The sequence below is a fragment of the Cebidichthys violaceus genome, unplaced genomic scaffold, assembly GCF_023349555.1.
Source record: "Cebidichthys violaceus isolate CVI_PGR_0920_01 unplaced genomic scaffold, fCebVio1.0.p SCAF_5, whole genome shotgun sequence".
Classification (NCBI taxonomy): domain Eukaryota; kingdom Metazoa; phylum Chordata; class Actinopteri; order Perciformes; family Stichaeidae; genus Cebidichthys; species Cebidichthys violaceus.
In genome coordinates this window covers 651,722-675,250 of record NW_027176705.1, presented here as the reverse complement: position 1 = coordinate 675,250, position 23,529 = coordinate 651,722, and the positions used below count along the sequence as shown (strand labels likewise).

The following is a 23,529-nucleotide window of genomic DNA, read 5'->3' as shown; positions in this document are numbered from 1 at the left end:
GAATACGGCCATTTCTTCTGCGTTAGCCGACGCATTAACTTTACTGTTAGCACGTTGTGACAAAGAGAATCATTAGAGATAATATTAATAAAACATGATCAGTTATACAACTCAAGGGCCCAATATATTAGTCACTATAAGATTCAATTCCCTCTTGTTATCACACTAGTTTTATTGATTACATCCTATTGGTTATGAATGTATTGTTTTCTAACATCCCATACTAGCTTTATCTTTTCCTGTCACAGTAGTACACATCATGAAGGGTTTGTAACCTTGAAATCTTTCCTACTGAGTACTATTCCTATAGTGGGATCTTCCATGAGGATGTATCCGGGTGATTCATCCAAAGGGCCCACAGTTCTGAGGAAACACTATCCATAGCCCCATAAACGGCAGCCACAGGACAACATGTGCTGTTGCCCTGCACTTCAGACAATAATATTAGTAATCAATTCTCCAGGACTAAGGCAATGAGAGCCTTTATCTCTCGTTTGGCGTTTATGACTTGGTTAATCGTTAAGCAATGCCTTTGTGTCCCCTAGGATGGAGCAAGGACATATCTGACACCCCTCGCTCAGTTTTTTGAGGGTTGATCCAGAGAGTTAGCCAATAGCTGGCAGCCAGTATATGACCCTGGGATGCAGGGTATAAAGGTAGGCCATCTTAGACAAACCGAGTTTACGAACAAGGAGCTCAGAGCAGCGGACGAGATCTCTAGAAGTCTAATCCTAGCCTAGTCCATACGTCAATAAACAAGGACAGCTGCACCTGTTGATGCAGCACTCTGCTCTTCTACAACACTGTTGGATGACTGGAGACCCACACTGCATCCTTGACTGTTTAAATCAGCATTCCTGATGGAGAGGCTCAGGTCTAAGGGAGGGGAGCACGATAACCCCGTTTATGATTCCACTCTGGATGAACCTCCCATCTACGAGGAGACCAACTTCTCTAACGGGGACCACCGGACGGTCCGGCCCTCGGTGGTCAGCGCCTTTGGTCACGACACTTTGGACCGGGTGCCCAACATTGACTTCTATCGCAATGCAGGCAGTGTGAGTGGTCACCGGGCCGTGCGACCATCCCTGCAGGAGCTCCACAACGTCTTTCAGAAGGTGAGTGCATGCATGTCTGTGAAGTTGTTCCTTTCTCGTCTCTCTGTTTTCCTGGTCTGCATGTTCGTCCTTCACCTCACCTTCTGCAAAAAGTATTTTACACCCGTTCTTCTCCTAAATTCAAGTCAGTGGCTCTATAACTGCAGTCTTTGTTCTGCTCCTGACCTACACGGTCCATTCACTCACCCAAAACAGAGTAAAATCAGATATGTTACAGTCGCTGATCATTCAAACATCATCACTTCCAGTGTCCACAGTTCAGCCATTAAATCTTTGCCCAAGGACTGGCAAAACTAAAAAGGACACCGAAAGTTATTTCTGGGAGCAACTGTCACACTTAGAGTTTTTAGTGCTTTTTTATTAGGCTATTATACTGCCTTGTGTTGCAAAAGAGATGGAGTTATAGGTCATTTGGATTTTATTGGCTGAACTAGATTAGCATTTCTGAACAGACAAAAAACTGAAAAATATTTTAGTTTTCCTTTGCAGAAAATGAAATAGAATAATGAAGATAAGAGGTTTAAGAGATATTGTTTGAATGTGTAAGGACATTGATTACCCAATCATCAGCATCTTGATAAAAAATATCTGAAAATGTTTTGTTCATCCAAAAAGAATAAATACAGCTGACTGTTTTATGGCCAAACAAAATGTATCCAAATGATTAATTCATCCCAAAATGTTGCTATTTAAACACTGATTAATAACTCTGACATGAAGTTACATGCTTCAAGTAGTCAGTAGTAGTAGACTCAAGAGGATAATTTGTGTCATGGCAGAAGAGTCATTTAACAGTCTGTAATTATCTGCATAGAAAGTTAAAATTAGGTCTTTTGGAAGAGAAAGCCAAACACAGCCAAAGACAGAAAACACTTTGCAGCAGAGACGGCAACTTCTTAATAATGATGATGCGCTTTCTTACGATTGAAAAATGTTTATTAACACCCAAAGTGACTATATCCCAGTTACGTCTATAAGACAAATTTACATGTTTCCTTTCCCTTATCTTTGCTTCTACATTTTCCCAACAGAATGGAGCGATCTCTGTGCCAGACACCGTGGAGGACGATGGTGAGGGGAGTGACGGGACCCCCTCTGATGATCTGGAGTCTGCCGTCCCCACTGACACCAAGAAAGGAGCAGTAAAGTTTGGCTGGATAAGGGGCGTCCTGGTGAGTTATGTCGGGTCACCACGGGTCTCCTTGTGCTTTATAGACGCACGGTCACTTTACATAATTGTGACCTGACAGGAAGAGGCTTGATAACACAGCAGGGCCAAGTGAGGCTTTCCAGACCAGAGTCTGGGGGGGGGGGGTTTGCTTTTGTTCAAGTGCTGCTGGGTCATCGTTTGTGCTGCTGCCATGAAGATCAAATAAAAGGCCCCAAAATGTTTAGTGCTTTTAAAAATGTATGTTTCTATGGTTATACCGTCTATATGCTCAAGTATTAAGCATCTCATTATTGTTAGTGTTTCTCTCACTTGACATAATAATGAATCACAAGACTTTGAACTTGTCGCTCTTCTGTTCCACAGGTGAGATGCATGCTAAACATCTGGGGTGTCATGTTGTTCATCCGTCTGTCCTGGATTTTTGGTCAGGCAGGCTGGGGTGAGTGAGACGAGGATACATGTTGGTTAGATGGAGCACACCGTCTTTTCTTTGTAATTGCCATTCTCTACCTATGGCTACTTTCTTCCAGTCAACTGAAAGTTGCAAGTTTTAGAGGAGTTTTCCCTAAATAACTCAGTTCTTGACAGTTTATGCAGGTGTGGCGAGGGCAATAAAACCTTAAGACAACTCCAAAACACTGATGGTACAACATAAGCTAAGCCAAATTGGGGAAACTGAGCAGAGGCATGGGGGTGTCTCTAAAAAAGTGAGTCAGGGGGTTCCAACACACAACACGCTCAGCCGACACATTGGATCAAAGCTGACACAGAAGGCAGCCAACGTGCACATTGTAAAAAGGCTGACTTCAGTGGTCACTTTAACTACATACCTGTAACAACAAACACAACAGAGACGGAGAACATGGACCAACAGTTGCTTTAAGGCCTGGGGCTGCGTTCACCAACACTACACATGATACTCACTCGGGGAGTCACCAACACAGACATTCCACTCATTAAGCCAGTGCACCAACGGCTTAAACATGATCTATAACTGCACATAGCCTGAGATACATAGCTGTCTTCTTCTTATACAGCTCAGTTTAGGTTTGGAAGTGTTGCAAACAGAGCCCTTAAAAAACAGCATGATCAACCAACGTTGAAGCCAAAGATGAAGTTAAACCAGTGTTATTTTCAGGTTGATATAGTCATTTTCAAGCAACAGCTGACTGATTCTAAATGTCTGTGTTTTGAGAAATGAGGCGCTGTTGCCAGTGATGCTAGGCATTATGACAATTATTAAGGAATATATGGTCCACTCATTTGCAGGAAGTGATTGATTTGGGACAAATTCAACTGAACAAGCCTTTCTGAGATCCCATAATGATATAAACTTGCTGATAGTCATATTCTAAGAGCCGAACCTCTATGAGCGATCTGTGTGTGTGTGTGTGTGTGTGTGTGTGTGTGTGTGTGTGTGTGTGTGTGTGCAAGAGGCCGGGAGAATGGGGAAATTGTGTAAATGGCTTCATGAGTTTGTTCATTGCTTAAGAACCGATCGATCGGCCGCAGCTTCTGTTCAGCCAGCGTAACTAAAAGGTTTCGAGAAGCAGAACAAGCTGCAGGCGGTACGGCAGAGCAGGTACACAGACGGCTGGGACTCATAGCCTCCGAGCTCCTCTGGGACTATCTCTGTGTTTAAAGTGGACTGTGGGGGTTTATGACTGATTACTTTAGCGCAACGCTTAAGTAAGTTGTTGTTGAGAAACTGTTATTTTGAGCTGTTGTATGTGTTTGTGCATTTCAGGTCTGGGGGTTGTGGTGATTGCTCTCAGCTGTGTGGTCACCACCATCACTGCCCTTTCCATGTCTGCCATATGCACGAATGGTGTGGTCAGAGGAGGTAAGACAACGCATCATCAACCCTCATGTCACAAACCTTTCATATTACTCATGCAGAGCCACTGCGGCTGTCTGTTTAAACATTGTTCATACATGTATAAAGACTGAGATAACACACACACACACACACACACACACACACACACACACACACACACACACACACACACACACACACACACACACACACACACTCATCCTGACATAAAATCTTTTCCTGAGGGAATGGAATGACCAGGAGGACAGTTTGCGTAGATAAAGATAAAAGGCTCAAAACTGCACCTGAATGTCACCCCTGGAGGCCTTGTCTCTGTTTTACAGCCTTCTAAACTTGTCCCAACATCAAATCAATGAATCAGTGATGTAGTGATTAATCATCCACCTCTGTTATGCTTCATCTTGTCATTTTCAGGAGGAGCCTACTACTTGATATCTCGCAGTTTGGGGCCAGAGTTTGGCGGGTCGATCGGTCTAATTTTCGCCTTTGCCAATGCGGTGGCTGTAGCTATGTATGTGGTGGGGTTCGCCGAGACCGTGGTGGAGTTGCTCAAGGTGTGTGCGTGTGTGACGTTGTAATGATCAGGTGGCTGAAGAAGGGGCTCGATGTTATGACTATACACTTATCCGTGCCTCTCTCGTCCCTTCTGCCGCACTCAGGACAACGGCGCCTTAATGGTGGATGTAATAAACGACATCAGGATCATTGGCGTTATTACCGTGGTGCTGCTGTTGGGCATATCAGTTGCTGGGATGGAATGGGAGGCCAAGGTGAGAGATGAACATTGTGCTGGTTGTTTTCTACCATCTCTGGGCTTGTTGTGGTAAAACATCCAAGCACAACTTTAATCTGTTTGATTCTTTTTGTACACACAGGCACAAATTCTTCTACTCGTTATCTTGCTGGCTGCCATAGTGAACGTATTTGCAGGAACTTTACTTCCTGGAACTGATAAGAAGAATTCCCAAGGCATCTTCAATTATGATTGTAAGACACCCTCTCCAAAACAATGAATGTCTTCACGACAAAAAAAGACTAAAAAATGTGAAGATTTGAATCATTCACAAAGCCCCGCTCACCTAAATGTGTTGTTCTCCCTCTCTCGCAGCGAAAATCTTTTTAGAGAATTTTCCTCCAGCTTTTCGAGACAAAGAGAACTTTTTTACAGTGTTTGCCATCTTTTTCCCTGCTGCAACCGGGATCCTGGCTGGAGCAAACATCTCCGGCGACTTGCGGGTAACTTTTTCATGCAGATGTCACTGCATAAGAGCCATGCATAGGAACCATTAGCTGCTATGGTGCATAGGTTTCGAAACAAAAGGGTGGAGGTGATAAAAATGAATTCTCTGAAATGAATCAAGTGATAGTATCTGTAGCTGTTTTACTTTAATGATTTAATATACTGTATGTTCATTACAGAAACAGACTCCATCATAGTCACCGCTATGCCTGGAATATGTTGAAACACATATTTTGTTTTACAGGATCCCCAGGCTGCCATACCTAAAGGTACCTTGCTGGCCATCCTGATAACTGGTGTCACCTATGTGGCTGTAGCCCTCTGTGTTTGTAAGTACAATAAACCAATGAGAAACGTTATTCATTTTGTCTTGATAACACAAATAAATATGAAATAACAATATTTAGTGTTTCTGTGAGGTTTGTTGTTGGCTAAGCAATGCATCTGTTCTTCTCTCTGATTGGTCAGCTGCCACTGTTGTCCGTGACGCCACAGGAAACATCTCTGACATCTTTACAGCTGGAGCGTCATGTAATGGTTCGACAGCAGTGGCTGCCTGTGAGCTCGGCTATAATTTCTCTTCCTGCGCAGTAGAGAAATGCGATTTTGGCTCGATGAACACCAATCAGGTACACAGCCTTTCAAACTCTATTCTGCACATAAGAAGGAGCTCCTTTATTTTTTTCATCTCTAACACTCTCCTCTCTTCACCGCTGGTTCAGGTGATGACCATGGTGTCTGGGTTTGGTCCCCTCATCATTGCTGGGACATTCTCAGCCACTCTTTCATCAGCCCTGGCTTCCCTCGTCAGCGCTCCCAAAGTCTTCCAGGTCAGTAACTTTTTTCTCAATGCAGTGCAAAGTTCCAGAGGAACTCTCTCTCTCTCATTGCTCTTAACTCCTGAAAACACACACGCTCTGTTTCTCCTCAGGCACTGTGTAAAGACAACATTTACAAGATCCTGCACTTCTTTGCCAAAGGACACGGCAAGAACAACGAGCCAATCCGTGGCTACATCCTCACATTCATCATTTCTGTGGCCTTCATTCTCATTGGTCAGTTCAACTGTCTGTCACATCCTATCTTTATCTTAAATTAGATTTTAAGCTCCAAATGAACAAATATAAAAATGACAAACTTTTATGCTTTGTAAAAAATTTGACTTATGCTTTTTTTTTGGTCTCTGTAGGTGATCTCAACACCATCGCTCCTATCATCTCAAACTTCTTCCTGGCATCTTATGCCCTCATCAATTTCTCCTGCTTCCATGCATCCTACGCTAAGTCTCCAGGTGGGTCTGTGAATATATCAACATAAGGCACTTTCTTAAAAAAGTACCAGACTTAAGACGTTTCCTGGGAGGAACTGAGTGGAATTGGATTTGATTTAAATTCAAATTAAGATTTTAATACTGCATGTCTCCGATCATGGAAGTTTATATCTGTACAGTCCGTTATCCGTTACTTGTCCATTAGTCTGCAGTTGCTAAATGATGTCTTTCTTCTGTCGTGCTTCAGGTTGGAGACCAGGATATAAATTCTACAACATGTGGCTCTCGCTGTTGGGCGCATTGCTCTGCTGTGTTGTCATGTTTGTTATCAACTGGTGGGCTGCTCTACTCACGTACGCCATTGAAATCCTCCTCTACATTTACGTCACAGTCAAGAAGCCAGGTGAGACGCTCGTATGAGAATGTACGTTTGGAAGCACATTCATGACGCCTGCGTGGTAAATCTTACCTGTCAGGCCTCCTGTTCTCTCTCCAGATGTGAACTGGGGTTCGTCCACACAGGCGGTGACATTTGTAAGTGCGGTCAGCAACGCTCTGTCTCTGTCTGGTGTCGAGGATCACGTCAAGAACTTCAGGTAAAAAGTCTGCATTGCATCACTGGGGTTGCAAATATATATATAAATTCAAAACAATACAACTTCTTCATTCCTAGAAGCTGCACCTTTTCTGGTGAAAGCGCTTTTAAAGTTTTCTGACCCTCATCTTAGTGTGAGACACTTTAAAACTAGTTTATTTCATTGGTATGCAATATTTGAAAGACAGGATTTTGGGTCATTTGAGCACTAAATGTACTTTCTGTCATTGAGGAAATGTCCTGGTTTGTTTTAAGTCTTATTTGTCTTTTATGTGAAATTGTTGTTTTTATGTTGTTTTTAACTTTTTGCTGTTTTTTAAAAAAGTCTGTTATCAGTGTTTTTATGTGGTAGGCTGCCATCTTGAACAGGCCTCCCTTGTAAAAGAGATTTAAAACCTCAAAGGGATTAACTATTAAAAAATTTATAAAATAAAATAAAAACTTGTTTTTATCTGTAAGACGTATAAAAAGCAGAATCGTTAAAATCAAAGAACATTTTAAGAAAAAAATACCAAGTCAATATCAAGTGGCATTGAAACACATTCTTGTTTCTTTCTCAGGCCTCAGATCTTAGCACTGACGGGCGCAGCACGGGCCAGACCAGCTCTCCTGGACCTGGCTCACTGCCTCTCTAAGAACTATGGACTCTGTCTGACCTGTGAAGTGTTTGTGGTAAGGTTCTATTGTTATCTTATTGTTTGCAAATGTAAAACAATGGATATTACCAAGGCTGCACTTATCCTCTTTCCCAAATCTTTATTTTATACCTTTTACTTTATATCAAACTTCTATGCAAATCAGGATTTGCACATCAAGCGAATATAAAAATTGTGCCGACTTCACATATTCATGCAAATATCACGCAGGGATGAATGAAATGCCAACTGTCTGGATACCTGAGACTAAGGTTAAGGGTCAGTTGTGTCTTCTGAATATGAAAAAGGTGTATTGCTCTCTAAAACACAGTCGCAAAAACACCTCCACTCACATTCAGCTGTATGTTGTGTTCGCTCCAGGGCCCGAGATCAGAGATCCTCGAAGAGATGAACGCTGGCATGGAGAAGAACCAGCTGTGGCTCAGGAAGACCAAACGCAAGGCATTTTACGCTGCTGTGGCCTGTGAGCGCTTCAGGGAAGGGACTGAGAGCCTGCTGCAGGTCAGTGCTTTCATTTACAACTCACTTCTTCAACTGGAGAGAACCCCCCGCCCCCAAAAAAACCCCCAAAAAAACCTGCTAACCCATTCAAATTAATGTGTAACCTGCGAGTTTTGATCGGAGGGATACGGCGGGTTGAAACATTGCAAAAACAGGTTTTATTGACCAATTGTAACCTCACAACAATGAGTATCTATTGCTGTGTTATGACTCTGGACTTGTCTTAAGGATCTGGCTGGGACATTACTGCAGGAGGTAGAAGAGGAGAGAGTTAATGAGGAGCAGGGAAAACATTCTTATGGCTCGGGCTATCGCTCTGGGGAGATAAGGTCCCGGTTCATTGTCAGGATTGCTTACTTCAAACAGCACGGCAGATTAAGAGCTATAATTGATTAACACTGCAATGGATGAGTCCCTGCAGACAAAGTTAGATCTCCTGGGTGATCTGGTCATAACTTCTGGCAGTAAAACAGTCGCAGCCGTCTTGTGTATAGTACATGTTGAGTTTTTTTGTTGGTTTCTCTTCTCCAGTTAATTAGGACTCCAGGTTTTACAACTGCAGGGTTACATTGTGCCTGGTGTTGCTTCAGTTATCTGATCTGAGGTTTTATCTTCATGCTATGAGTGTTGTGCTTTTCCTTCCAGGCTTCCGGTCTTGGCCGCATGAAGCCTAACACATTACTGATAGGATTCCAGAGAAACTGGAGGACTGCGGGCACAGAGGCAGTGCAGAGTTACGTGGGAGTACTGCAGTAAGTCACAAACAAATACACAGAAATGTGACAATAATGTACCCAATAACGAAACATAGATGGGAGATCTTAGTGTTGGACTGGTGTCCTCATCTTTTTTCCATTTTTGACAGTGATGCATTTGACTTTGAGTACGGGACATTGGTGCTGAGGATGAACCAGGGACTTGATGTGTCGCACATCGTGGAAGCTGAAGGTCAGTGGAAAAACTTCTTCTACAAATACCACTACTATACGTGTTAAACCCAAATGTAGGTGAGCATGAAAACCAATGACAGGAAATAAGTGGCCTCAAAATAGCAGCAAATATTGATAGAACATAGCAGAATAATTTAAAAGAAGAAATAGAGTAGTAGTCCACCTGAACTGACTTTGAATCCATTTTGACTGCTTTATTCAACCAAAAGAAGAACAAAAGAAAAAAAGAACAACTCCACTGCTGCTGGACTTTTATTCTCACAATGACTCAGAGTAACGGACAACAGTACAATTACACTGATAAGCCAGGACACTTTGGTCTGTAGATTACTAAATACTAATAAAGGTCGGGTAGTTAACAGATAAGATGGTAGAATAAGTACCAGCTTACAGCCAAGCCTCTGTAGAGATCTTTACAACACCAAAGATAATCCTCAGTAATGTCACGCTTATTCACAGACATATGTGTCATAAACAGGAAATGTCTTCTGTCTTTTCAGAGGACATGCTAAAAGCAGCGAGGGAGCAACAGGCACTGGACAAAGATGTGATGTCGAACGGTGGGAAAGCAAAAGGACTGTTCAGGAAGTCCAGGAAGTCCTCTAAGCAAGTGCTCACGACCAGAGGTATCTCTCCTTCGAGGTTATTTGTCTCTGATCAAATCTGACCTGACATTTCAGAAAGGCCTCCATCTATGCAATGTAACGCACGACAAGACGAGTATGATCTTTGAACATGTGGGGAGAGGAGCTACGTCAATATGAGGAGGAGTCTGAGATTATATTTCCAATGAAGACGTTTAACAAATGAAACCAATCGCGCACACATCTTTTTTTGGAAACATCCCCACCACTCCCATTGATATAACTGAATCAAGCGCTCCCACTTAAGATGTCTCTGAGGGTGTAATCCAATAATATGGTCCCTTTTGTTCCAGTTTGAAGAGCATCTCTTAAGAGCAGCCCTTTAACCCAGACACGAGGGTGCTTTCAGCCTCTCACTCGATCCGTCTCTACATCACTCACACACACACACACACACACACACACATACACACACACACACACCAATGAGCTGTGTCCTGGCAAGACTGCGATGGTCGTTAGTATGCAATCTGGAGAGATGTCTGTTCCCGCTGATGTAGAGTCGGCTCCTAATGTTGATTTGCACTAATTTTCCCATCCAACTCAACTCTCCACGCTTCACCAGTGAATAGGATTGCCTCCTACCGTTCCTCTCCCTCATCCGCTCCTCATTTCTTGTGTCTTTTTCCCTCTCAGTGTCAGTGTGCGGCCCTCCGCCCCCGCAGGTTGCCAAGATGAATGAGAGGCTGTTGGAAGCCAGCGCACAGTTCCAGAAGAAACAGCCTAAAGGCACCATTGATGTGTGGTGGCTTTTTGATGATGGAGGTAGGTGTTGGCTCCCCAAGGCACCCTTCTCCTATGTTTCTCACTATAAAAAGAGATAGGTCACATTCTCCCTCATACTAATGCAGACAACGTGCAGATGGAAGAGATCAACGTAAAATTAACAACACGTGAACAGTAAAATTAAACTAAAAGAAGGGGGAAATGGTAAACTAGAAGTTATAAATTCTTATAGATCTCCCAGTAGCAGACAAATAAACTGACAAGTGCAAACCACCGTGGCAAATGTGAATTACCAAGATACATATTGAACAATAACACCAATTGGTTTCTCTCTCAGGTCTTACCCTGCTGCTCCCTTACATCCTCACTACCAGGAAGAAGTGGAAAGACAGTAAATTAAGGATCTTCATCGCAGGGCAGCCTGGACGCTGTGAGCAGGACAAGCAAGAGTGAGTAAAAAAAACAATATAAATTCTAGCTTAGAGCTAGGGTAGACAGTTCTTTATTCTGGCCTCATTGTGTCATAATAGCCTTTCAGGATATTGTAATGGTGTCTGCACCTTCTGTTAGCTGTGTTTTCAGGTTTTAGAAAATTAGGTTTAGAGACGTGACGTGAGACGTCGGCCAAATACAAATGCAGAAGTGCACATCCCTTCAGTGAAAACCTCATTCAATGGCAAGAAAAGTTGCTCTTCCAGCATTGGCAACAACTGCCCACACTGCAAAGCAACCCAAAAAAGGAAGAAGCAAAGCATTTCGGAGATGGAGAGAAAATAATGCCAGTAGCTTCTGCTGACAGCAGCCAGAGGTTCACGGCTGCAGCTAGCAGAAGGCTATGCTACTAGCTACATTTTTCTCCATCTCTCTAATAGTTTGAGGTGCAGCCGAGACGGCTAGGGTTAGCAGAAGGCTATTAGCTATTAACTTTGAGCTATTACATAACTATTATTTAATCTCCATCTTTGAAAGGCTTTTTCAATATTGTTGAAATCACGAATTTCCGATGTATCATGTCATTGGCATTACAATCACGACCGGGATGATGTTTTAAATAAGTGATTACTCTTTAAAGGATGATGTTTAAATGAATGACTAGTATTCGAACAGGTTACTGTATGAAGCGCATGCTTATGCTCATCCTCGTCTGGTGGGAGGGGCTGACAGATTGGGGAGAGCTGCAGGATGTGGAATGTATATTTTGTAATCCTGGCGTGGTTTTTTTTGTTCAGCCCTTTCCAGAAAACTGCTTCCCCTGGGGTACCACTTGAATTACAATATGCTGAAAGGTTATTATGGAATGATGCCAACAAATATATTTTCTACCCAAGCTTTAATGGCTGGAAGGTAGATTTTGGGAAATTAATTGGAAAAATCCAGACATGAAGATTCATGAGCCAACAACATCTCTTTACAGGAAATGTTATTTAGCATTAACTGGAAATAAATACCAACATCTATATGAAGGTTAATCAGATGTGATGATCTGTCTTGCAGGATGAAGTCTCTGTTGGAGAAATTCAGAATTAACTGTACGGACATCAATGTCATCGATAACATCTACGTCCAACCCAGCGCCGACAGGTAATTGACAAGTTATGATAGTGACAGCAGACCAGATGGTGCTGCAGAAATAGTCAACTTTAATCACCTCATATCTGCATATTGTAAGAAAAAAACAACTTTCCAAATTCAGCTCATGCTCTTATCTGCTTTCCTCCAGCTTTAAGAAGTTAGAGGACATGATTGAGCCTTTCCGTCTGCATGAGGGGTCTAAAGACACCGCTCAGGCTGAAGCCATGCGAAAAGAGCATCCCTGGAAAATCACTGACGAAGAGCTGAGCACCTTTGAGGAGAAGGTAAACCCACTAAGTGAAGACGTTACATCATCATGTATTAGTTTGGTTTGGAGGTGGATGCGTTAAACAGCAAAATTAGGTTGTAAATGAATTGTTGAAAAGTAAATGCTGCTGTTTTACAGACCAACCTCCAGGTGCGACTGAACGAGGTGCTTCAGGAAAACTCCAAATCAGCCAATCTGATCATTGTGTAAGTATAGCCAACTGTTGCCTGAATAACATTGAAGCTTGGTAGAAACGATGTCTGACATACTCTTTCTGTGTGCCCTCACCCCCTGCAGGAGCATGCCCATTGCTCGTAAGGAGTCCGTCTCTGACTTCCTCTACATGGCCTGGCTGGACATTCTGACAAAGGACCTTCCACCCACCCTGCTCATCAGAGGCAACCACAAGAGTGTGCTTACGTTCTACTCCTGAGCACCGTGCACGCTGTAAATGAGATTAATGGAAGTACCATAATGATGGACCATGTTCATAAAGCACACCAGAACCTTGGACGATGCTATTCAGTCTGCTTGACCAACATCCACGATATAAAACACAAGCAGTTTCAGTAAGGTCCTGATGAAGGCATTCCTACTCACATGTGCTAAGACAAGGAAATATAAGACACATCTTTTAAAAAAAACACAGAAAAGTTGGTCAGCAGGCGTATCTGACAACGGTATAATAAAAAAAAATATTTTCAATCACAGCTAAACCTTGTAAATATTTACCCATTAACCCGTTGTTATCACTTTGTCTGGTATGTGCCCTTTTTATGATATCTTGTGGCAAGTTGTGATCTGGAAAAGCAGCCAGCAAGCCAGTACACTGTCTGGCTACCAGTGTAAACTCTTAATGCTGTGCTGCACTCAGGGTTTTGTATGAATGCTGAGGAACAACAATAAAGTCTTAAGAAATAAAAAATAAAATGCATTTCTGACATTGAGTTTGTAAATGTCAGACAGTCTGAATGTGCATTTAGGAGCTCAGGCAAAGTTGAACCTCTTTGCAGAAAGTACAGAAAAAAGGCGTAATGCTCAGGTATATTGTGATATTCATAAAAAGCTTATATTTTTTTGAGAGAACAAAGTCGGACCAAACGTCTTCCTAATTCAGATCAGTCCAAAGAACAAAGCCAAAGACACAGGCAGAGACACAAGGCTGCGTGGCCTGTGTGGCCTGCTGCTGTGATTGTAAAATAAATGTATATAGTAGATGTCTGAATTCACTAGTGGCTATTTTTGAAGGATAAAAACCTGTCTTTTCTTAAATGATTGCATCCATTGTTTTAAACCATGATAGTAATGGTTTGATTATTTTTTAAACATTCCTTGATATTCGCTGGGTGTAAAATACTCTAAAGTTGTTTCACCATTCCACATTATAAGGACTACTGTTTAAATATTTAAATATGTTTAATGTTTCAGGACAATTAAAAAGATTGTAAAACAAATTCTTCTGTATATTTTAAAAAAAATGTCTTGCTATTTAATTATATAATTTTGATTACCTGATATTAAGGATTAATAAAATTGTGAGCTGCTCACATTCTTGTCTCTGTCATTTAATAGTTGATTTGTTGCGATAATGTCAGATATTGTTTTTCTCGAGAAATGTGTCACAGTAGAATGGTCACTGCTTATGTCACAAGCTATTTTCTAGAGTATTTTAATTTTAATAAACTATACTTTAAATGATCTACTTTTACTATCATGCTTGTTGTAACAACTTAACACGCTGGGGTTTGAAAGCTATAAAGTCTGTGAACTTGCAAGATGCAAGACAAGCAACTACAAATACTAAATACTTTCTGATTTCTCTGTTTCAAAGACACAAGGTTTGGGGGAACTCTGGCATGGCCAAAAAGAGTCATTTGGAAAATGAATCTGAAACAAATACATATATTTCATGCTAATAGCTACATTTAAGAGTTAGAGGCCATTCATATGCACGTGTTGAATATCTGACTGTGAATCCAAACATTGTATGGCAATGATGATGTATTCCCAATGGGGGGCAGCAGTGGACTTGAGATTTTTGGATCTGACTGTATTATCTCAAGTGATAATAATAGTTTGAAGAGAAAGTAGTTAAAAATTAGCTTGATTAGTCAATATAATGATGAGATTATATAATCAGGATTAGATAAAAACATTATGTATCACAAGGGAAATTGAATAATGAGCAATTTTTTAAAATTAGAGTCCGCCATATCCTTCTCAGTCTACAAAATATGCAATACAATAGGGAAGATATAATGTTGGCAATCCAGCAAAATGTATTTGATTAAAAATACCAGATCTACTGGGTACCTTCTCATGGAGGCACATAAGGAAACGAAGTAGCAGACAAAATAGCCATGACAAAAAGCCACAGGAATGAAAGATCTATGCATCTTTTGACCAGAGGTGGAAAGATGACTAGAATATTGTACTATATTAATATATATTGTTAAATATTGTAAAACTACAACAATACAATGCATTGAATGTCAACTTATACACAAGTGGAACAACATCAGCAACAAGACCACTTATGTCCAAACCAATAGAGACTCTGCAGTATGAGTACATTCAACTGATATTAATTATGAATAAACAACTTTCTGTCTCAGTGTAGCTTCACAAAATCTAACTACCAAAAAGACAAAAGTCAGACAATTAAAACAAAAATGGGAACAATTAAAACTTCTTTCAGAACCAACCGAATAATCAAATATGGCCAAAGCAGACAACGTGGACAGATTCCACAGTGACCGCCACCAACACACATTTTACAGAAAAGGAGGATGCAAATAAGAGACTTGGGATGTACCCATCAGACCAAAGGGCCAAGAAGGAAGTTGAAGCCAGCGAGCACCGTGACTACTACAACACGATCCCCGGAAAGACGCCACCCGCTGGTGGAATAGAGGACCTGCGGATCACAAGCGAGGAGAACAAACAGGATCCTGACATATTGGGGTTAACATCAACATTTAGTCAGCTTCAGGGAGACCAGAAAAAACCAACAACACAACAAGTCCAACCTTTTGCCAAAGCTTTCAACCATATCTCCTGGCCCTCCTCAGTATATTAAGTTAGTCTGTTGTCATGAAGATGGTTTAGTAGTTCTCTCATGATTAAACGATGGAATACAATCATGATATAATGTATTAACATCATATTATCATATAGCACAGATTATATATTATATATTGTACTTACAGAATTATTGAGTAACTCCATCCACTGAGGAAGGCCATTAGATATGGTTGAAAGCTTCAGAAACAAGTAAGTTGGAACGTGTGCATGATTTTGTGGTCAAAGATGTAGACAGTATGAGCTAATTCCATTGGATTAATGGTAATAACTCTTCTTCTGCTTCTTCTTTGTCTTCTTCTTGTGACATGAAGGGATTGGAGTGAGTCCTTGGATGTGTGCATATACAGTATATTGTATTATAGCCCACTCTTAATTTCCTCCACAGTAATGGAGTTGTAAATGTTACAATGGTTTTATATGTGTAGCTGTATATTTCAGTAATAGAAAATAGATCATTTGAAGAAAGCCCAGAAGAAAATTTCAAAAGAGATGAATAATCTAATTTCATCTGCAGAAGCACTTGGGCGTGTTCAAGGACATCTCAGTTGTTGGTAATAACTTCCCAGAATTATAAGATAAGATAAGATAAAATAATCCTTTATTAGTACCGCGGAGGGGGAATTTACAGGATTACAGCAGCATAGTGGATAGTGCAAACAAGAGACATATTAAAAAACAATGTATCAAAACAAGTATTATAAATAAGTAATAAACAGTAGATAATATTAAGTAAGTACAAATCCACAATAACTAAAATATAACTAAAACTAAAAATATTATATATACAGAAAGAATAATTGTTGTATTGAAATTATTATTGTGCTAGTCTGGGAATTAAGACTTTCCTGTCATGACACATGCACACACACAGATCTTGTCTGTATGACTCATCCAGTGCTGTTGCAGGTTTGTTCGTCTCAGCCTCGTTCACTGTATGAGAACTGCTCCATCACAGAAGAAACTCCAGCTCCACCTGCAGGTAAAGCTCATCAATACACTGCAATGTGTCTTCAGACTGCATGTGTATGGAACCACTTTGTGTTTCCATGTGCATGAGAAAGTGTACTTCAAACCAAAATTAGGGTTGACTTTAGTTCAAGTAAACTTTGTTGAAAATGATTAAACCAGATTTTAAATCCATCCCAACTGTGCTGCGTAAATTGAATGAAAACCTGATTAAGTAAACCAAGTTATATGGTTTCAACCAAAGTGCAATATTGGTTATAGTATGTCGAAAAAAGTAAAAACAAAAAAAGTCATAGTAGAATGTAAAAAAAAGTTATAGTATAGTATTTTAAAAAAAATTGGAAAAAAGTCATAGTATAGTGTGTTGAAAAAAAGTAAAAAAAAAAAAAAGTCATCGTAGAATGTCAAAAAAAGTAAAGAAAAAAGTCATAGTATAGTATTTTGAAAAAAAGTAAAAAAAAAAAGTCATGGTAGAATGTCAAAAAAAAGTAAAAAAAAAAGTCATAGTATAGTAATTCGAAAAAAAGTTATAAAAAGAAATTACATTTTTTTTCTGAAACTAGGGTTAGGGATAGGGTTAGGGTGAGAGGAAGTGGGCTCTACCCCCACTAAAGCGGTCATTGCGGTTCGATTGGTGTCGGTCCGGAGTGTCCAGGACCTTGGGGGGAAAAAATATAAATTGAGATTTCTGAAGCTAGGGTTAGGGTTAGGGTGAGAGGAAGGTCCTAGAGCCTTGGAAGTGGGCTCTACCCCCACTAAAGCGGTCATTGCGGTTCGATTGGTGTTGGTCCGGAGTGTCCAGGACCTTGGGGGGAAAAAATATAAATTGAGATTTCTGAAACTAGGGTTAGGGTTAGGGTGAGAGGAAGGTTCTAGAGCCTTGGAAGTGGGCTCTACCCCCACTAAAGCGGTCATTGCAGTTTGATTGGTGTTGGTCCGGAGTGTCCACGACCTTGGGAAAAAAAATGTATAAGTTGATATCTGTGAAACTAGTGTTATGCTTCAAAGAGACTTACAATTCAAGTGTCTTGCTCAAGCAGGAGCCGGGGGTCGAACCATTGACCTTCTGATCGAAAGGCAGCCCTGCTCTCCACTTAGCCACAGTCACCCTTGTATAGGGTGTACCCATTGTATAGTATGTTGAAAAAGAAATACATATTGTATGAAATTAGACAAATTGTCTCATGAATGTGATTTGAAGTTAGCTCATGCATGCAATTTTGAAGGGCTTTAATTTTGAAATGTTACATCAGCTTGTCCTTGTTCTCTCAAGGTGACACCTTGAGTTGGTCTGCTATACACCTGAGGTGAAATGATTTTGTAACTATGCACCATTTGTGATTTGAAGTTAGCTCATGCATGCAAAAAAGAAAGAGTAAAGTATGTCGAAAAAAAGTGAAAAAAAAGTCATTGTAGAATGTCAAAAAAAGTTAAAAGAAAAGTCATGGTATAGTATTTTGAAAAAAAGTAAAAAAAAAAGTCATGGTAGAATGTCAAAAAAAAGTAAAAAAAAAGTCATAGTATAGTAATTCAAAAAAAAGTTATAAAAAGAAATTACATTTTTTTTCTGAAACTAGGGTTAGGGATAGGGTTAGGGTGAGAGGAAGGTCCTACAGCCTTGGAAGTGGGCTCTACCCCCACTAAAGCGGTCATTGCGGTTCGATTGGTGTCGGTCCGGAGTGTCCAGGACCTTGGGGGGAAAAAATATAAATTGAGATTTCTGAAGCTAGGGTTAGGGTTAGGGTGAGAGAAAGGTCCTAGAGCCTTGGAAGTGGGCTCTACCCCCACTAAAGCGGTCATTGCGGTTCGATTGGTGTCGGTCCGGAGTGTCCAGGACCTTGGGGGGAAAAAATATAAATTGAGATTTCTGAAACTAGGGTTAGGGTTAGGGTGAGAGGAAGGTTCTAGAGCCTTGGAAGTGGGCTCTACCCCCACTAAAGCGGTCATTGCGGTTCGATTGGTGTCGGTCCGGAGTGTCCACGACCTTGTGAAAAAAATGTATAAGTTGATATCTCTGAAACTAGTGTTATGCTTCGAAGAGACTTACAATTCAAGTGTCTTGCTCAAGCAGGAGCTGGGGGTTGAACCATTGACCTTCTGATTGAAAGGCAGCCCTGCTCTCCACTTAGCCACGGTTAGCCTTGTATAGGGTGTACCCATTGTATAGTATGTTGAAAAAGAAATACATATTGTATGAAATTAGACAAATTGTCTCATGAATGTGATTTGAAGTTAGCTCATGCATGCAATTTTGAAGGGCTTTAATTTTGAAATGTTACATCAGCTTGTCCTTGTTCTCTCAAGGTGACACCTTGAGTTGGTCTGCTATACACCTGAGGTGAAATGATTTTGTAACTATGCACCATTTGTGATTTGAAGTTAGCTCATGCATGCAAAAAAGAAAGAGTAAAGTATGTCGAAAAAAGTGAAAAAAAAAGTCATTGTAGAATGTCAAAAAAAGTTAAAAGAAAAGTCATGGTATAGTATTTTGAAAAAAAGTAAAAAAAAAAAGTCATGGTAGAATGTCAAAAAAAAGTAAAAAAAAAGTCATAGTATAGTAATTCAAAAAAAAGTTATAAAAAGAAATTACATTTTTTTTCTGAAACTAGGGTTAGGGATAGGGTTAGGGTGAGAGGAAGGTCCTACAGCCTTGGAAGTGGGCTCTACCCCCACTAAAGCGGTCATTGCGGTTCGATTGGTGTCGGTCCGGAGTGTCCAGGACCTTGGGGGGAAAAAATATAAATTGAGATTTCTGAAACTACGGTTAGGGTTAGGGTGAGTGGAAGGTTCTAGAGTTTTGGAAGTGGGCTCTACCCCCACTAAAGCGGTCATTGCAGTTTGATGGGTTTTGGTCCCGAGTGTCCAGGACCTTGGGGAAAAAAAATATAATTTGAGATTTCTGAAACTAGGGTTAGGGTTAGGGTGAGAGGAAGGTCCTATAGCCTTGGAAGTGGGCTCTACCCCCACTAAAGCGGTCATTGCGGTTCGATTGGTGTTGGTCCGGAGTGTCCAGGACCTTGGGAAAAAAAATGTATAAGTTGATATCTCTGAAACTAGGGTTATGCTTCAAAGAGACTTACAATTCAAGTGTCTTGCTCAAGCAGGAGCCGGTGGTCGAACCATTGACCTTCTGATCGAAAGGCAGCCCTGCTCTCCACTTAGCCACGGTCACCCTTGTATAGGGTGTACCCATTGTATAGTATGTTGAAAAAGAAATACATATTGTATGAAATTAGACAAATTGTCTCATGAATGTGATTTGAAGTTAGCTCATGCATGCAATTTTGAAGGGCTTTAATTTTGAAATGTTACATCAGCTTGTCCTTGTTCTCTCAAGGTGACACCTTGAGTTGGTCTGCTATACACCTGAGGTGAAATGATTTTGTAACTATGCACCATTTGTGATTTGAAGTTAGCTCATGCATCCAAAAAAGAAAGAGTAAAGTATGTCGAAAAAAAGTGAAAAAAAAAGTCATTGTAGAATTTCAAAAAAAGTTAAAAGAAAACTCATGGTATAGTATTTTGAAAAAAGTAAAAAAAAAAAAGTCATGGTAGAATGTCAAAAAAAAGGAAAAAAAAAGTCATAGTATAACAATTCAAAAAAAAGTTATAAAAAGAAATTACATTTTTTTTCTGAAACTAGGGTTAGGGATAGGGTTAGGGTGAGAGGAAGGTCCTACAGCCTTGGAAGTGGGCTCTACCCCCACTAAAGCGGTCATTGCGGTTCGATTGGTGTCAGTCCGGAGTGTCCAGGACCTTGGGGGGAAAAAATATAAATTGAGATTTCTGAAGCTAGGGTTAGGGTTAGGGTGAGAGAAAGGTCCTAGAGCCTTGGAAGTGGGCTCTACCCCCACTAAAGCGGTCATTGCGGTTCGATTGGTGTCGGTCCGGAGTGTCCAGGACCTTGGGGGGAAAAAATATAAATTGAGATTTCTGAAACTAGGGTTAGGGTTAGGGTGAGAGGAAGGTTCTAGAGCCTTGGAAGTGGGCTCTACCCCCACTAAAGCGGTCATTGCGGTTCGATTGGTGTCGGTCCGGAGTGTCCACGACCTTGTGAAAAAAATGTATAAGTTGATATCTCTGAAACTAGTGTTATGCTTCGAAGAGACTTACAATTCAAGTGTCTTGCTCAAGCAGGAGCCGGGGGTCGAACCATTGACCTTCTGATCGAAAGGCAACCCTGCTCTCCACTTAGCCACGGTCACCCTTGTATAGGGTGTACCCATTGTATAGTATGTTGAAAAAGAAATACATATTGTATGAAATTAGACAAATTGTCTCATGAATGTGATTTGAAGTTAGCTCATGCATGCAATTTTGAAGGGCTTTAATTTTGAAATGTTACATCAGCTTGTCCTTGTTCTCTCAAGGTGACACCTTGAGTTGGTCTGCTATACACCTGAGGTGAAATGATTTTGTAACTATGCACCATTTGTGATTTGAAGTTAGCTCATGCATGCAAAAAAGAAAGAGTAAAGTATGTCGAAAAAAGTGAAAAAAAAAAGTCATTGTAGAATGTCAAAAAAAGTTAAAAGAAAAGTCATGGTATAGTATTTTGAAAAAAAGTAAAAAAAAAAAAAGTCATGGTAGAATGTCAAAAAAAAGTAAAAAAAAAGTCATAGTAGAGTAATTCGAAAAAAAGTTATAAAAAGAAATTACATTTTTTTTCTGAAACTAGGGTTAGGGATAGGGTTAGGGTGAGAGGAAGGTCCTAGAGCCTTGGAAGTGGGCTCTACCCCCACTAAAGCGGTCATTGCGGTTCGATTGGTGTTGGTCTGGAGTGTCCAGGACCTTGGGGGGAAAAAATATAAATTGAGATTTCTGAAGCTAGGGTTAGGGTTAGGGTGAGAGGAAGGTCCTAGAGCCTTGGAAGTGGGCTCTACCCCCACTAAAGCGGTCATTGCGGTTCGATTGGTGTTGGTCCGGAGTGTCCAGGACCTTGGGAAAAAAAATGTATAAGTTGATATCTCTGAAACTAGGGTTATGCTTTAAAGAGTCTTACAATTCAAGTGTCTTGCTCAAGCAGGAGCTGGGGGTCAAACCACTGACCTTCTGATTGAAAGGCAGCCCTGCTCTCTACTTAGCCACGGTCACCCTTGCATAGGGTGTACCCATTGTATAGTATGTTGAAAAAGAAACACATATTGTATGAAATTAGACAAATTGTCTCATGAATGTGATTTGAAGTTAGCTCATGCATGCAATTTTGAAGGGCTTTAATTTTGAAATGTTACATCAGATTGTCCTTGTTCTCTCAAGGTGACACCTTGAGTTGGTCTGCTATACACCTGAGGTGAAATGATTTTGTAACTATGCACCATTTGTGATTTGAAGTTAGCTCATGCATGCAAAAAAGAAAGAGTAAAGTATGATGAAAAAAAATTAAAAAAAAGTCATTGTAGAATGTCAAAAAAAAGTTAAAAAAAAGTCATGGTATAGTATTTCGAATTTAAAAAAAAAAAAGTCATAGTATAGTGTGTTGAAAATTAAAAAAAAAGTCTTAATATAGTATTTTGAAAAAAAGTTTTAAAAAAGTCATCGTATAGTGCAGGGGTCACTAATAGGCAGTCCGCGGTCCGGATTCGGTCCCAGGCGCCGTTGTTTCCGGACCCAGGACCTACAACCGATAGATAATTGAGAATTATTACATTTTGACGGAGCGTTTTTATTTTAACCGGCGCAGCTTTTCCAGCCTTTACAGCCTTTACAGCATTTGTTCAGCGGCGTAAATCACATCACGTGATGCAGCTCAGCCGATCAAATATGGGTATTCTGACAAGTTTCCTGACTCGAGTGAGATGTAGACACACGGGGGAGACGAGGAAAGAGAACGAGGAGTAGGAGAATTATTACGTGAGTCAGAGAAGTTATTTCACATGACGTTCTCCAAAGAGAGAGAAGTGGTCAGAGAGACCAGAGTCTTTAAACAATAATGAGCTGACTCTTTCATAGGTTAATTCTTCCCGCGGACAGTTTAAAACCCGGATGTCTCATATGTTCAGAGACCGTGACAATTAATAAAGCTGTAATGTGAAGCGCCACTGCGAGACAAAGCACAACTCTTTTGAGCAAACGTACTCACTCACATCTGAAATGAAGACACAGAAAATAAATCTAAGAGCCCAATATGATCAGAGCCTAACACATGAATTCATTGATCAACTATGATGTTAACAGAGAGAATAGAGCTGAAACAAGTGGTTTAATAACCACAGATAAAGTCCATGCACACAGATTTCTCTTGTTAGAAGATGAGAAAAATATAATATCGTGGCTTTTTTGATTGACATCACTTCACACCTGAATGAACTGAATTTAAAGCTGCAGGGCAATTCAGTGAAATTATTTTTTTTTTAAATGAATTACTTAATTTTAACCTGAGGTGAAATGATTTTGTAACTATGCACCATTTCCTCTAAAATCCCATCTGAAATTAGACAAATTGTCTCATGAATGTGATTTGAAGTTAGCTCATGCATGCGATTTTGAAGGGCTTTAATTTTGAAATGCTACATCAGAATGTCCTGGTTCTCTCTGAGTGAAACCTTGAGGTGACCTGCTATTAAGATGCACATTTTTCAAAAGCTTTGTGTTATGTCAGTTATTCTTTAATCCAGCCCTTATTTTACTTGAAATGAGAAGAACATTTATTTATGTATTTCTCTGTATTATTTATAATCCATCCACTTAAATTTGAAAACTGAGAATAATAATTGTTAAAATATAATTGATTGTTACTACGACTAGGCTTCTTGAATATATATATATATATATATATATATATATATATATATATATATATATATATATATATATATATATACATACATACATACATACATACATATACACACACACATGACACTAAATAGTGCAAGTTAGATATTATTGTAATGTTCTGGACCTTTGCCTGAGGAGATTTTCTCAA

At 40.2% G+C, this 23,529-nt stretch overlaps 1 protein-coding gene across 1 annotated transcript; it reads left to right on the top strand.

The window, feature by feature from the left end:
* The first annotated feature begins 677 nt into the window (after positions 1–677).
* Positions 678–14,249, top strand: slc12a1 (solute carrier family 12 member 1). Its single transcript, XM_068730161.1, has 26 exons — positions 678–1,118; positions 2,150–2,290; positions 2,653–2,728; positions 4,037–4,132; positions 4,544–4,683; positions 4,789–4,899; positions 5,005–5,116; positions 5,238–5,365; positions 5,614–5,698; positions 5,838–5,998; positions 6,092–6,199; positions 6,301–6,424; positions 6,559–6,660; positions 6,887–7,042; positions 7,136–7,235; positions 7,795–7,906; positions 8,251–8,391; positions 9,037–9,143; positions 9,257–9,339; positions 9,842–9,967; positions 10,622–10,750; positions 11,049–11,160; positions 12,206–12,292; positions 12,432–12,567; positions 12,690–12,757; positions 12,849–14,249. Exons 1-26 carry the CDS (start codon positions 861–863, stop codon positions 12,982–12,984), a joined length of 3,135 nt encoding a protein of 1,044 aa, XP_068586262.1. The 5' UTR covers positions 678–860; the 3' UTR covers positions 12,985–14,249.
* Positions 14,250–23,529: the final 9,280 nt, after the last annotated feature.